Source organism: Danaus plexippus, chromosome Z (genome assembly GCF_018135715.1).
Source record: "Danaus plexippus chromosome Z, MEX_DaPlex, whole genome shotgun sequence".
In the NCBI taxonomy this organism is placed as follows: Eukaryota; Metazoa; Arthropoda; class Insecta; order Lepidoptera; family Nymphalidae; genus Danaus; species Danaus plexippus.
In genome coordinates, this window is record NC_083559.1 from 4,132,450 (window position 1) to 4,148,958 (window position 16,509).

General features: G+C 31.0%; 1 protein-coding gene across 1 annotated transcript in view; it reads left to right on the plus strand.

The window, feature by feature from the left end:
- LOC116778094 (sodium channel protein Nach-like) overlaps positions 1 to 16,509 on the plus strand; it is a 31,470-nt gene that overhangs the window by 3,269 nt on the left and 11,692 nt on the right. Inside the window, exons 3-8 of the mRNA XM_032671967.2 lie at positions 1,744 to 1,840; positions 8,000 to 8,109; positions 9,111 to 9,276; positions 9,644 to 9,795; positions 11,208 to 11,337; positions 12,312 to 12,476. Coding sequence (XP_032527858.2) covers positions 1,744 to 1,840; positions 8,000 to 8,109; positions 9,111 to 9,276; positions 9,644 to 9,795; positions 11,208 to 11,337; positions 12,312 to 12,476 — 820 coding nt within the window. The remainder of the gene's footprint in view (positions 1 to 1,743; positions 1,841 to 7,999; positions 8,110 to 9,110; positions 9,277 to 9,643; positions 9,796 to 11,207; positions 11,338 to 12,311; positions 12,477 to 16,509) is intronic.

Genomic DNA, 16,509 nt, shown 5'->3' on the forward strand with positions numbered 1-16,509 from the left:
CGGAAAAAATGTAATGCGTAATAGTAATATAGTTTATCTATGGTTTTTCATTGTAAATCAGATAAATAGCCGCAATAACCTACAAATAATAAATTTTTAAATATTTTCCATGAAAGCCTAAGTTTAAGAGATTGTGTGGATAATTTTAGTAATTTTCGTTTACATTTAAGGGGTGGGGGGTGGGGGGGCACTCGAAATTCAGTACTTCGTATTATTGATACAGCAGATACGGAGATTCTATATTAGTATAGTTGGACGGACAAGGTATTGAAAGACACTCGACTGGTGTATACATTGGCCTGACAAAAAGTGGGGGGGTTCACAATTCGTACGCGGAGATCCACAAAAAATATATGCTATTTATCACCTATCAATGTAGCCTGATAACATTTTAAGAAGTTAAGCGACAGTTATTATTAATACAACATTATTTTTTCTACATATTATTATTTTAGGGAATTAGTGTCAATGTAGTAGGGATGTACAAGAGACAGTTATGTGTTGAAAATTAAATTCATCAATTTATCCTACACTCCCTTCCACATTTCAAGATTATTCATAAAAAAATTTATTCTTGGATATGACATTATGCATAAAAAAAACTTTATGCTTGTATATTTCCTACAATATTTTTTGTTTTTTACATTGGGATAAAACTTTGGCAGGAAGTTTAGAGAACGCTCACAAAGGTTTCTAGTCTAGAAATGACTTTTTTTAAGATCTCTTGTTTTATATATTATTTTCAACGAAACTACCCGTTTTAGTGAAAAATAGTTTGTTTTTTAATTTTTTGTGTTTTCTTAATATAATTTACAAGGATAGAACCGTCGCCAAAAACTAGTTAGAATAAATGTGCACACGGTAAAAGTAATCTTCGTGATAGACCTTATCTTATCATTTTAGAAATATGATAATCAGCTTATTTTTTTAATATTTACTTTAGGTCATCAATATTTATTTTATGAATCATTATAAAGTTCAAGTACGTTTGACATTGAATCCTTCATTCATTACTTTGTCACATTGTCTGAATTATTAAGATCTTTTATTATAATGCGTTCAATAAATAAAAACGTCGACATTGGCAAAATATTCCACAAGTCCAGTTCGAATGAAGCCTTAGCATAAAAAAAAATTTTATTAGTTCCAACGTCGAAGATATCTAAAGGATTGCGATAAGAACACTTGCATCAGTTAGGAAGAGCATATCACACTTGATTACATCTAGTATAAGTTTAATTCACATTAATCACTGATAAAACTCACTTTGTTATGTTTCTCTTTGATATTAGATACATCTGGATATGAAGATTTCCTTAATAAAATGATAGATGTCAAAGATCTGACAGAAAATTTTATTGTTATTCCAAATGTAGTTTGTGGTGAAAATGGTGCATTCCTTATAGAACGATGAATATACAGAGGCTTATCAAACAGACCTTTAAATGCTTTCTTTAAAATGTGGAAGATCTGTTAAGTAAATTAAATTAATGCACACTCCTTGTTTGATTTAATCCTGGTTACTTAAAGTTATTTTTATACAATGTATGCCTCATTAAATTTGTCGTTATGTTTGTAACTTTCAATTTGCATGTTTTGTTAGCTTACACTCTTTTATTTTTTGACATAGTCGAGTTAATATATAGTATTTAACCTGCGAATTATAATCGTATAAGACAGTTCTAGTCATGGCACTTACGGTATAGTTTTTTGAATTTGAAGCTAAATCGAGTCCTCGATCAGGTGCGTGTGGGCAGGGGCTGTGGTGATCAGCATACTTTGCGCTGCATTCTTCGTGACCACAGCTTACAGCTGGTACGCGAGAAACCCCATCGCTACCGTAAGTTAATAAAAGTGTGAATTTACACAGGGTGTTTTTTTTTTTCATCGCAATGCTTGTGATGTTGATTTTTGCAAATTTAACGCTTTCATTGTTGGGATAAAACTATATAGTATGAAAGGAATCATTATGATACTTCACAATTTCGTTATCGTTACTTACAAATCTAGCTACTATATTTCGATTTTATATAAAATTGAACGCGTGTACAAAGTCATGAATCTACAATAAAAACTTGCATACTTCGGTATGATAGATGCTTTAAAAAAAAAACTTTAATTTATTTTAAAATTTATAATCATTTTGATAAGTAGAAAAAAAGTTATTGTATTTTAATTTATTAAAGAAATTTTATTTCTATCAAAATATAGCTAAAATTTTTCTACCGTCAACTTTTCTGTAAAATAAAGGCAAGTGGATAGTCCAACTTTGATCGGATTCAATTCATTTTGCAATACTTCAACGATACTAAAAGAGTCTTAGCTCTGCTCAGAATTCATAGAAACGCTTTTACCCAATATTTGAGTGTTACGTTTTTAAGTTTAAACACGAACTCAAAATTTAACAATTTATTTTGTGAATTTTAACATTTATATATAAAATACACAATTATGTTATATTTTATATGCCAATGAATATTTTACAATTTATTTTACGACGGTCGAGTTGTGAGGCGCAATGATTTTAGGCGGTCACTGAAGCGCTTAATGGATTAATGGATGGCTTTTATCCTTTGATATTGCAATGTAGTAAGCTCTCTCAGTTTAGTGTGTCTTTTTGATTGATATAAATTTTTATACGATACAAAGTTTTAAATGACTACGAAAAAAAAGTCCAATTTATTTTTGAGCTGTTTTAAAAACTTTATGCCTAAATAAATTTAAATAATGTTTTTATGAATTTATGTAGCCAATTAATTGCAAATTTATGTTACCTAGAAACAGCGCTGGGTCCTTGAAGACGCTTAATTTTTAAAAAGATGGCGCTGAAAATATTTATAAACATTGTCTTTTCTACGAGCACTTTTTGAAAGTTATAGTATTTTCACTATCGTCACGCCAAGATTCAGTATACCATAACACCCTTACAAATAATACTCGGCAACATAGAAATTAAAATTTTGTCCTTAAAATATTACATCTGTGATTGAGGTATTCTTAGTTTATTATTTTAAGACAATGTATTATAACTAAAAATAGTTTTTGACCACAGATTTGTTTGCATATTCAGGAGGTGACTTTTTAATATGTTTTGTATAAAATTCTATTAACTGGCGCAGTGGGGCTTAAGATCGATAAATCTAACTCAATACTTTTAGTCTACAAACAAGCTAGTCCAAGTCATTGCAAGAATCTGTCCTTATTATATAACGTATACTAGTTGTGTTTTTAAATTATGAATATTATTATTTTGTCTAAAAGGGAGGAGAATTGTAATTACAATCGAGAAAAGAGAAAGAGGCTCTGTGCTATTATAAGTCTTTCTGCCAAGGCGAAATGTAACTCTAACAAACTACATTATTATATGGGTAACTTTTTAGATGCTGATATATTGACATTTAGGTAAAAAACAACCCTTATCTTTTAGTGATGGTTAATGAAGAATATTTCTATTTTTGCACAAAGAAAATTTTTGTAGTATGACATCCTTGCTATAGCTGCTTCTAATGTTAGCTACCTCCTACCCTACGCTATCTAAATTTCGCAGATTTTTATTATCTTCTATAGGTTTTTCCACTGGTTCGAAGGTCACTACTGATTCTTCGGTTGAGACGTCGTCTCCATTCAGGGATCTCTCGGGCATTGGTATTTTGTTGTAATATTTGCAGGAGTTATCCGTCCTAGTTGGTATCTACAAGTTATTTTTGTTAAACCTGGTTATAGGTATTCAAACATTTCTTACTCGTATAATAGGTACTAAACTTTTCTTAACAATTTGCAAGAGTCATTGTCTCTGGAAAATTGAAGAAGTATGATATCTTCACGAAAGAAAATGAGTCAGTCAAATCCATCAATATGAACATCGAGCGAGCACATAACGTTATTTCAACTTGGGACGCTTTCGGATCTAAGATCTTTTGTATCGCGCTACACCTAAATAATGCTATGTTTACTTATATTCAAATAACATGTGAAATTTTCATAGTAAAAATCAATTAAAAAAATCAAATTCATCTTCGATAACATAAAATATGTAATAAAGATATTTTATATTAAGATGTGATTGCGACACTATAAATATATAAACACATAATATAATGTGAATTGTCATATATCTAGTAACTTCAATGCGAATAAACGCCAAATTTATAACTGTCAATCCAATGATATCGAAGGAACATGAAACTATTATCTCTTCCTAAATTAACATTTTCCGCAATGTGTTGACGTCATTGGCATTTTTTTTTATATGTAAAAATATTTCCTATTATTTTCGTGAATTTATCTCAAACATTTAACCTCTAGAGATAGGAAGATTGTCATTTGGAGTATCCGTATATAAATCTATCCTCCATAAAATAAGAAAATATGCTGATAAAAATATTTCAAAGAATCATGTTACATATATCATAAAGTAAAATAAATGTTTTATCAAAATATGTTAAATTAGATCGATAGGAGATAGAAGTCTGACCAGCAGACGTAAATTCGATAAGAAACTACGTCAATGAGTTACATTTCGGTGTAATAATAATCCAAGAAAATGGATTAGTATCAAATGATTTTAATGATTGTTGCGAAAAACTTTTAGCTTCAGTGTATTGAATCCAAAAGGTCGAGGATGCGGATTACAAAGAACGTTAATTTATAGTTTATAATGCAGTGTAAATAATATCTTCATCCGTCGATATCAGTGTTCCTTGAAGTATTTCTGGTTTGAATCTTGAAAATTAATAAAAATAAAATAGTATCAAGTAGGAACACAGAAGGAAGCATTTTATATTTAATAAAAATATTCAACACAAAACCCGTATATCGAAGCTGAATACCAAAGTTTTTATTTTACTTTCATTAGTTTTAACATATTCAATGAAAAGGACATTATATGACATGACATGAATATGCAAATATAATATGCAATGCAAATTCAAATATAAAAATAAATATGATGCTCATATGAGTTATCCTAAAATTTGCCTTTTCGCTTAATTACCGACTCTTGAATGACACTAAAAAATTGTGGAATTATGTAGCAAATATACATAACAAAAGGAAATTTTTATGAAAGGAAGGGATAGCTTTTATGGGGTGTAATATATTTTTCTAAACACGAAGTCAAAAGTTAGACTTTTGCAAAAAATGGGAATTTTTTATTATTTTATCTATAAGGGAAATAAAAGATAATAGTCAGCCGAATTTACTTGTACTATTGATAATATAATCCATTACGCCTTGTTAATTAATAAAAAGCAATTTCTTTCCTCAACCATTCTAAAAACTGCTTTCGATTGGACTTTTTTAACATGACCTTGGACGCTCAATTGCATAATAGGTATAGGAAAAAGTTAAGTATGGCAAGCTAAGCTACATAATTTAAATAGGTGATCAACATTCTGATGAGTGTCTTAGTTTTCCATGGCTACACTGCATGCATGCAACACACTTTTAGCACCGCTTTCTAGATTATCTCAGGCTCTCAATAAATAATAATGTATGGAACCATTATTTATTTTTGTATACTCAAGGACACACACTCACGTTGCCTCACGCTTATAATCACGTGCACACACTCATTCATGCAAATATTAACATCTTGATTGTATAGGTTGTTGGAATAATGGAAATCCAAAAAAGGAAAATTGTTTTTCTTTTTGGTGGAAAAATATGTTTTAAATATTTATTTATTTGTCATTTAGTTGTTGAATAAAACAACAATAAAAATATTTAATTTGGTAATCATACCTTACAACAAAAAACTTGAATTTGTTCATAGTATCGGACATAGAATGGTCACTTTCTTAGTCATTTATTCCTATCTTAACTAAATATGTATATAATTGCATGCATGCATTAAAGTTGAGGATAACCTTTAAAATTAAGTTGTTATATTTATAAAGAATTAAAACCTCAATAATAATATAAATGTAACTTATTTGTTCACGTGTTTAGGTGAATTTTTTTCTCTTTCCCGTAAAATACAGTGAACAAGTTCTGATATTTTTTTCCCATAATGTAGTTAAGTCATCAGAATTACGCATAATATACATTATATCCATTAATTCCGTGTAGTTTTATGGAAGCACATCATAACAGTTGTAGATGGAATAAAATCGTGTGGCGTAGACGATAGATGTCGCTGACGGTTGAATAACATAACTATTATGATACAAAATTCTTAAGTTCACTTTATTACTAAATAAAACGCAGTCAAAAACTGGTACATATATAAAGTTTAAAAATATCTTATCTTATCACAGGTCGAAAAAAATTAAAAATTTTCCTTTATACAATCTCTGTGTTCAAAACAGCAACTTTTGCAAAATGAAATCCTTTTTTTATGAAAGGAAATTTTTCAAAAGACAAGGCGCCGGGAAGGTATTGTCCTCCCTCACTCTTTCGGCGGCCTCCTTCTGCGATATGAAGACTTCACAGAAGGAGGCCACCGCCTCCCAGCCCCTCTCGCTACCGCCCTCAATCCTATTCGCCTTCTTCATCACCTCCTCTTCCGATTCGAAGAGAAACGTCGAAGTTCAGCGCTTCATTAGCTTTGGCCAAGCCGACGAACATATCCGCAGTACGCGGCCGTCCTCAGCCATGCTTGGCTGAAGTGGTGGCCGCAACTTTCGGGCTTTTGCCCTACGAGCTATCTCCCGATGAGATCCTCAATAGCCGCTTACGGGCCGGAGCGGGACTGTCAAGCTCGGAACACTCTCCATAGATTCCGGGACGTTTCCGAGCTTCCCTGGCCACTCGTCGAGCGAGCACTGCGTGTCACGCTCCTCCCACTCACTTCGTTTCAGGGTACGGAGGACTGAGGAACTATGGACCGCGTTGTCCTTAACGTCTCAACGTCTCGCTCCAACCTAACAACTTAGACCTTATCGCTCAGGACTGCACCAGTGCACCTCGTCTCGGGAAGTCCTTGGTGGAAGGACCCGCCTGGCGTTGGTTGCCCTCACCCCCCAGAATATGTGGGGCAGAGCAAGGGATTCCCCAGCCTCATCAAGGCTGGGACCCTTCTGGAGTAGTTTTAGTAGTTAATACACCATTCATGATTTTGATCCTTTAAGGTAGGGTCGAAGCTAGTGCCCTTAGGATGAACCATGGGTGAATGGTGGGCCATTCATCCCAATTCCAAGCACCAAAGTCCGGGCATTATAAGACTATCCGTCGTTTAACCTAAGTCGCGCAACAAGAATAAACAAATAGAGAAAGATAGTGAAGAAAAGATGTTTAAAGATAGAATAAATAAACTAAACAAAGCAAAAGAAGAGTAAACTATAAAAAAAAGAAAGATAGAGAAAGACTGGTGATCAGCCCTCTGAGCACCTTACCCTGTGTAAAGGGCGGAGCGGCACACCCAGACGTTGCCCAGGGCCACCAACGAGGAGGAACCGGTATCGCCCCCTGCAAAATTAAACCCTATTTTAACTAATCAACTAAACTAGTGTTTCTCGTTAACAGGTGGCAAGGCTACCAACCTACAAATTCAACAATAGGAATAGAGTTCAAATTCGATGAATATAGCACAAAAGGAAATAGAACCTGTATCGAAAGGGATACATGTCTCTAAGAGATTCTACTATCGTATCGGGGACAAAACCTATGTTGATGACACCCAGATTAAATCCGTCACCAATATAATCGAATACGAATAATCTGTTTTTGTGATCACTCGATCCAGTCGCTTTACGAATTAAGCTATCCCAGTAACAAAATTAAAACATTTTCGTGTTTATATTAATAAAATTTGTAAACCAAGATATTATGTTATGTTACATGAAAAAATTAAGTCCTGTTATATATATACCAATTTTGAGAAATACTTTCTTAATTCACTTGAAAATTTCTTGAATAATTTTCACATTTTAAAAAGACTCGAAGCGAGACGTTTACATTTCCTATGAAGAAAACTAAATAAATATACCTCTGATACTTAAGAGGTTTTTCATCTTTATAAAATATGGAATATCATATCTAAGTTTGTCTTTTCTGCCAGGTTATAGAAAGTACTCAAGGAGCAATATGGGATGTTCCATTTCCGGCTGTGACGATCTGCGACCTCAATATGATTTCACGGAGAGCTGCGAGAGATTTGTCAAACGTCTTGTTAGTATTTAAAATTATTTTCCTTAACAAATGTAGTTGATATTTTTATTGATAAATAACTTAAACTCCGGTTCTTTCATCTTATTGTTTTTTTTTTGTTTTTGCTTATGAAATAATAATTAAGTTAACGTAAAAGTTTGAATGTCATTGTTTCGAAATTGTAAAGACGTGTTAATACACAATATCAAATTGTATGTCAGATTATTTTTTTATATCAATAAATGTAAAAACATATCAAATAATAACTAATAATGATTGACTTCTTGTCTCCTCCTTCTTTATTATACTAATTAAATGGCTAACGCCTATCTAGATCTGAATTGTAGCAAAAAATTTCAACACATCCGTCTAGGAAGCAACTTCTCTTACAGTTTCCAACTTACCAATATTACCAAGTCTAGTTAAAACTTTTTAATACCTTTAAATATAAAAAGTTCAAAATGTTTACTTTATATACCGAACGTCCTTTACCACTGCCCATATAATAGACTGTGAAAACGTTAGCAATTCTAGAATAACGTTTGCGAGTTTTTGCTTATAAAAGTTTTATTTCATATATAATTAGCAATTTACAATGTTAGAGGTTTAAACGGAAAACTCTGAAGATACGCCTATTAATTTCTACTTGTGTATTTTCTAAGTGTTGTGCGTAATAGTATTTGACAATGAATTCTTATCTCCAAAATTCCCAAGTTAACCGTGCATTAGGTCTTCTAATTTGATTTTGATGATTTTGGTCGGTAAATTGCAATTCATTTTATAATAAAAAAAATTTAAAAGGTTAACGACTTGAAAAATCAAGTAAACCCAAAGAGTAGGAACAAATTGCTGTTTAATTTGTGATATTAATATCCAATAATAAACAATTTATTATTTTATTCCTTTATCTATACCTCTGATAAGATCTTGAAAAAAGAATGATATGGAATAGTTATTAATGTCATAAAATAATATATTTAGGAACAAGCTTATAAAATGGTGTTTGATATTTTTCATTTAAGGACCCTACCCGAAAATGTAACAGCTGATTTTGTTTTCAAAACATTAAAAGTAGCCCCGCTTTTGCATTCGTCAAACATGGCCGATCCAATACAAAAAAGGGATCTCCACATTCTGCAAGACGTTCTGGATCTTAATAACATCACGGTCGAAACGCTTTTTAAAAAAGTGAGTTTCTTTTCTTAACATCTTTTTAGGTGCCGTTTTTCAAGAATCCTCGAAATTACATATAGGGTTATATAAAATTAAGGCAGTTATACGGCTCACGAAGGAATAAAACTTGGTGACTTTCCGACGTAATTTTTTATTTTAAAATGACTGACTGAATGACTTTAATGTGACTCTTTTTGTAACTGTGTTTTATGTATATACCTACTCATATATAATTTAAAAGCAACAAACGCCTTACAAAAATACTACTAATACTGTAATTTATTACAGATCATTTGTGGAACAAGTGCCTTACAGTGACTTTTTTTTTAAAACATTACGAAATGCTCATTAAATTTGTGTTGTATTTATATTTTATTTCCAGTTGTCTCCAGCTTCATCCTGCGGAGACCTCTTAGAGCGGTGCATGTGGAAGAATACAATATATCATTGCGATCAGATCTTTCAGCATGTATTCAATACAGTCTTACTTTGTTGTACCTTCAATTACTATGCTTTGGACCAGCCGAGTAACGAGTAAGAAACATTAAAAAGAAATGATCTGAAATTACTACGTCATTGTAATTTCGATATGATATATTATTTATAGCTAGATAGCTATGAATTAAATCTATGTATTTTTAAAACCATGACGCCCTTTTGTTTTATAGAATAGGTTACAGTTAAACTTAAAGTCAGTAATTAATGATTTTTCTTTGCGAAATAGTAATAACTCATTAAAAAAAAAAACTTGCGTATTTTCTGTTATTGAAGTCATATTGGTGATTCTTGGAATAATTCATATTATTGAACGTTCAATATTTCTTTAATTTTTTGAGTTATTTAAAAAATATTAATTTCATTGATAATATTACTTGAGATAATTAAACTAAACGCAGAAATGAAAAAAAATTATGAAACTTTATATACCTTTTATATTATTGTTTACAATAATATTTTTTTGAAATGCCAATCGGACATATTAGTCGGTTTATCAGTTTTGATTTTATATCGTTGGTTAGGACTTTGTGTACGTATCATTCAAATATTTTTTTTTAAAACCACAAACTTGAAATAATACATACATAGCGGTTAAAAACACAGAAATCCGTTCATGACTTTGTGCCTGTCAGTAACAAAGGAGTTATGTTTAATCGGCGAAAAAGATAATATGTAATCTTAGGGATTAAATATAATTAAATTATATTTTATAGCAGTGTCTATAGACGGATAATTGACATAAAGAGTTTTATCTATTGATTTGTAAGTGTCTTATAGGATTGTTGAAAAAAATATGTAAATCATTATGCAAAAATTTGCAAAAGATACACATTAATGTGATGGAAAAGTTTTTCGTTCGTTTTCGGTATATTAGTAAAAAACTTCGCTTCTCAATTAAGATTGTTTTATTTATAAAAGAAAGAAAATACTAATACATAAGTATGCGTACATATAAATAGAGTAATATAAAATAATTTTTCCTGTCTTGTACAAAGCAGCCGTTGGACTTTATGACTTATAAAGTGTAATATCTCTATGCTTACCGTTTTTCATTCATTACATTCATGACTTACGTAAATTCCATAACGAGTAATGATTCAAGAATGAAATACCTTAAACTATGTGGTGTGTTGATACAAACTTCTGATAATATCAGAGATATTCTCGTGTTGCGGAATCCGTCTGATGCCGAATCCGTCTGATTGGTATTAAATAAACGGGCTGTCAATAAAGCATTCTAAATTAAATTAAATTTCGGATTTAGGTTTCATTATTATATATCCAATTTAGGGATTTATTTTTAATTAATCTTTTAATAAAGTGATAAATTTTAAATATCCTATTGGACTATGTTTTCTACTAGAGCAAACATTAGCTTAACTCTGTGTTACCGTATGTGACGTTTCATGAAAGAGTGTAAATTTTATTTCATTCTTATACAATTTTAGACTGATGATATTTCGTCATTCGACTCCAAGACGCGTGGCTTCCTGCGGCTATCAGACAGCGCTGACGGCTATTTTGAAAACTAACCCAAGTGACTACTACAGCACTAGCGTAGCATCTTTAGGTATACTGGTGAGTATTCATGTATATTTTCATCTTTCAAATGTTATTTAATGTGGTAGAATTGTTGTTAATAATAATTATAATTGATGGAGATATTAATTACTCCCTGTGTTCGACTTAACTTTAACATATTTATGTGCATTTTTTCAAATGTAGAATTCAATGATACAAGAAAATGCAAATATACGTTTAAGTTAGAATCGTTTTTTTTATAGTCTTAATTATACTTTTTTCCTAAACATTTTTTTTTGCTAAAATTAAAAAAAATAATGATACCGGAATTAAATTCGCTTTAGTAATACACATCCAACGAATCAAAAACTTAGACATTTTTTTTATCACATATATCTAGATAACCGTCTGTAGCGAGTCACACTCATGAGATTGTAATATTATGAACGTACTTAAACCTATTAACAAACAAAGATACTATTTAATATATCTGCATTTAAGAGAATTAACAATAAAAAAATAAATAAGGATGCGTCGAGTAATATTTAAACGAGGAAACAGGCAGCAATTTTTAATAATTGAAGTTAATATTTTTATAATGAATGCATGCGGAAATAAGAATTTGCGTGATTAAATTCCGAAAAACTGTTATTAAAAGATAAAATAGAAAATATTAGCAATAAATAAAGATATAAAATCATTTATAGAAGGCATGAAATTCATAGTTGCTTTTATAAACCATCTGGCTTATTTGGATTAGGTTCTTATCTATATATTAAAGATATTTACCATTTTAATCTCACATTACATAAACCAAACTATATTGATCAACATATAGATATGGATTTGGAAAAAAAACACGTTTTCAAATAGGAATATCGACTGTCGTCGCTGTATGTAGACAAATGGTATCTTCAAGAGTGGAGAAACTAATGTGTATGGGAAAACATAACTAATTATTCATTAAATTCACTACTAGTTTTGTGATTCAGGAATAAAGAATGAAAGTTATTTCTGTTTTTAACCCGTAGGTCTTTATAGACAATCCATATAATGTTCCTGACTTCGAATCACCAGTTCGTATGGTAAATCCGTCAACTGAGATGATGATTGCTGTGTCACCCGAACAGACGTACGCTACGCCTGGAACTAAATCTTTTACACCTGATGAGAGACAATGTTACTACAGCGACGAGGTAAGCGTTTGTTATTTATTATAATAAATACGATGTGTTTAAAAAGATTATCATTAATCAGAAGAGGTTGACATCATTATTTCTTAGCTGAAAAATTATAGTTCTACCGTCTTTTACTGAATGCCTTCGGGCATCTACAAAATTTATGAAGAAAAACACCGATGTTATAAGTAATATTTGATAATCAGATATATATCGGACCTCCTTTTATCACTTGCATTCAATAAAACAGTGGCTTCCTTTAAAAAAAAAAATATGTAAAAAAGAGTAGAAAGAGCGATAAAGAAGTTACCTTTTCAGTAGTTTTCAATCATGCCCATAATTATTTATAATATTTTTATTTATTTAGTTTTTTAATTCCTATATTTGAATATTACTATGTGACGTTTGAAAGGAAAAAATAACTACACCTTTTTGTGGAACCTACTGTTTTGGTTCCTAAAATATTATAAATGCAATAGTATATTAATAATGAACGTAAGGAAAGATTTTATGAGTATTTACAGTGTTCCAGCTGTCATATCAGAATTACATATTATCTATGTATGATTTAAAAAAATTAATAGTTTGATTGAGCTATAAAAGGATGGCTTTAATCAATCTACTAATTCATAAAGACTTGCATAAACTCTATTGATTTAAAAACATCCTTTTTTGGCATCGGACTAGAACAGAATTACTTCATTATTTGGTAATACTTATAAACGTAGAATATTATTAAGGTGTTGGAATTATTTCGAAGCGTTTGATGAGAGATGGCATGGTTATAACAGTGTTCTGTTTTTACCTTCAGAAACAAATTGATCGTTGAACAGCTGTCATTAGCTACTGTTTTTACGACGCATCTTATTTTTAATTGTTAATAACAACAAGCGGCAACTATTTAATTATGTCGAAATTTATACCAAATAAAGTGTTGTTGCGGGGGGTTTTATTAGATTATTTTAATATGAAGAAAAATGCTGCAGAAAGTCATCGGATTTTAGTAGAAATTTACGGTGAACATGCATTACCTGACCAAACGTATCGGAAATGGTGTGTGCGTTTTAAAAGTGGTGATTTTGATTTAGACGACAAGGAACGACCTGGACACCCAAAAAAATTTGAAGATAAAGGATTGGTGGATTTACTCGAAGAAAATTCATGTCAAATACTTCAAGAGCTGTCTACATCTTTGGAAGTTGAATCATCCACGATAGGAAAACGCCTTAAAGCTTTTAAAATGTCCAAAAGGAAGAAAATTGGGTGCCATATGAATTAAAACCGAGAGACATTGAAAGACGTTTTATGACCTGTGAACTACTGCTTGCACTTGCCTGTACAAAAGAAAAAGTTTTCTACATCGTATTGTTACTGATGAAAAATGGATTTATTACGACAGACCAAAACGCAGAAAATTGATATTTTTAATTTAAAAAAAACGCTACAAAATAAATTCCAAAATTTATTGAAAAAGTATTTTTTTGTATATAGTTTTTAAAAAATTGTCGTATTATTTTCATTAGATAATAATTTTAATTAACATGAAATATATTAAAATGAAGACCATATCCCACTATGGTTCAGTGAAGTGAAAACAAAATATATCTTTTTTCGTTCAACTCAAAAGTTATGATCACTGTGTATCACAAGTTTTTAGTTTACCAAAGCCTCAAAGATATTATACAGTGATATGTGAATCTAATGCCGGAAAATTGTCCAAGTTTTGTCTACCAGAATTCTTTGCATTCATGTCATTCTGCATACATACTTGCCATAAACTGCTAAGGGTACTAAGACTTTAGTTTAGTCATAAGAGAAGTATAGCATTTTTTGTTAATCCACCCAAAATTACCGTGTAGCATGCGGTTATGCATAAAGGTGATCATTGTTGAAATTAAGAAATACATTATTGCTACTAATGAGGCTGCACATATTATGTCCTTCGTTCCTACAGATTCTCGTTGAGTGTTGAATTACAGACCTATTTAATTGAAATAATTAGCATAGAAGGAAAATTAGTTGAAAACGGTAAGTTCTAAAGGTCCAGCATTGGATTAGCAAAAATGGAAAAGTATTTGAAATAGCTGCAGTTCTATTTGCGGGAGTGTTGTATTGCAGCAAATATATATATATATATATATATATATATATACGAGGCCTTGAATGAAATGTCAAGCGTTTACAATTCAAAGAAGGCAAGAGTGAATAGGCTACTGGGATTTGTTACAAGGGTTACTGGAATAGCGCGTATAATACCTTTAGCTTCTCTTCTTTGTGGCGTCAGGCGGTGTGAAGGTCAAGCGATACTCATATTGGTTTGATCTAGTTAGTTCGAGCCTAGGGTACTTGTGACTAAATGCAGAGTTCTGGAAAGTCCACGGGATATTTTAAAACAGTGTATTGCAGAGAGATTTGAAAAGTTGATCAAAAATTTTGTCCCAATACACTTTGGTTGAAAGTTTCCCTCCTTTTTTACAAAACTGTAGTTTTGTAACTTCTTGATAAGTCACATCCCATCAAAACAACTACTGACGCGGCGTGATGACTACGTTGCAGCTTTCCGACCATTTGAGCAGCATCTTTAAAACCATGAAAGTACATTTTATCATTTTGATTATTGCAGTGTTCTTCGACCGTGAGGTTTTTTTCAAAGATAATATTTTTTTGGCTTTTACGTGTGTATCGTGATAGAAGGGGTTTTGACTGATCAACTCACATCACAGTACATAGTGTTTTATGTGTTATATATATTTTAATTTCTGTATTGATTACTGTAACTAATATAAATTATCAATGTAAATGTAAAAATAAATAAAATGATAAATGTGACCAACTAAATAAAATAATAATAATTCTACGTTATATATTCTCTACTAACTTTCTAACCTGCCCCGTGAAACTGTTAAGAAAAGTATTTGGCAACTGAAAATGAATATAAATCAAATTGTTTCATACTTAATCACAACGTTTTGAAACTGAATTGGCGTCGTGGTACCTTCTAGAAGCTGCTTCAGTTCAGGATCAGTGGTTTGTGCGATACCTAACTTTTGTAGATCGAAAGGTAACCCGATCTCTTCGATGCGTCATAAAATATCAGCTACCACTACTCGTTACATGGGTTTAACTTAGGAACTTAATTTTGGAAATGTAGTATAAAATCTTCGAAACTCGCTAGCACCTAAGGAACCCCAAATTACAGGTTGTATCAAATACTTACATTATCCTTCTAATTCACATTGATGACCTCTAAATTTATGACTCCACACATTGAGAGCTTCGCTTCTAGTTTCTGTATCCTTGTTAATTCGCTAATATGAAAACGTTTGTGTATTATTCTCGTAGCACTATTATTTAGTGTGAAGCATTTTGAAAACAATTGCTCTACCTCATATCATATAAGATTAATGGTAAAACATACATACCTTCAAATATGGATGGCGCTAATCCGATAATAGTTTTGATTGCATCGCTATCTGGTACTTTCTAGTGATTTAAAGTTTACTTGTTCTTTCTTTATTAGATAAGAAAAAACGTGATTGAAAATTAAAACACGTCAAACGTTCGATTAATCGTCCAATGCATGACGCATGATTGTTTAAACAAATTTTTCTACTAAGTAAATATTTTCAGTTTTCTAATTATCGTTTCTATAATTACGGTGGAGTTTTAACAATAATATGCTTTTTCGGTAAATGTGTAGATTACCACTACTACTAAATGTTGAGTAGTGCTAAATGTAGGGATCTGTATCAGCTAGAAATACTACAGAAACTGGAACTGATAAGAAAGTAAATTCAAAATAAACTACACAAATTTATAAGAAATATTTATATAAAATAAATATATTCGAAAATAACTTAAAGATGATCCATGTGTGTCGTAAATTTATAAATTAAATAATAATTTGATATTTAATACAAAATTTATTAACGCAAATGATTAAAGTGATTTAAGATTGTAGATATCATTAAATGACGTCAAAGAGGTTTTAAAGCTGATGTACCTGTTATGTATTTATACATACTTATGATGTGATCCGAAAAAGAGGTTA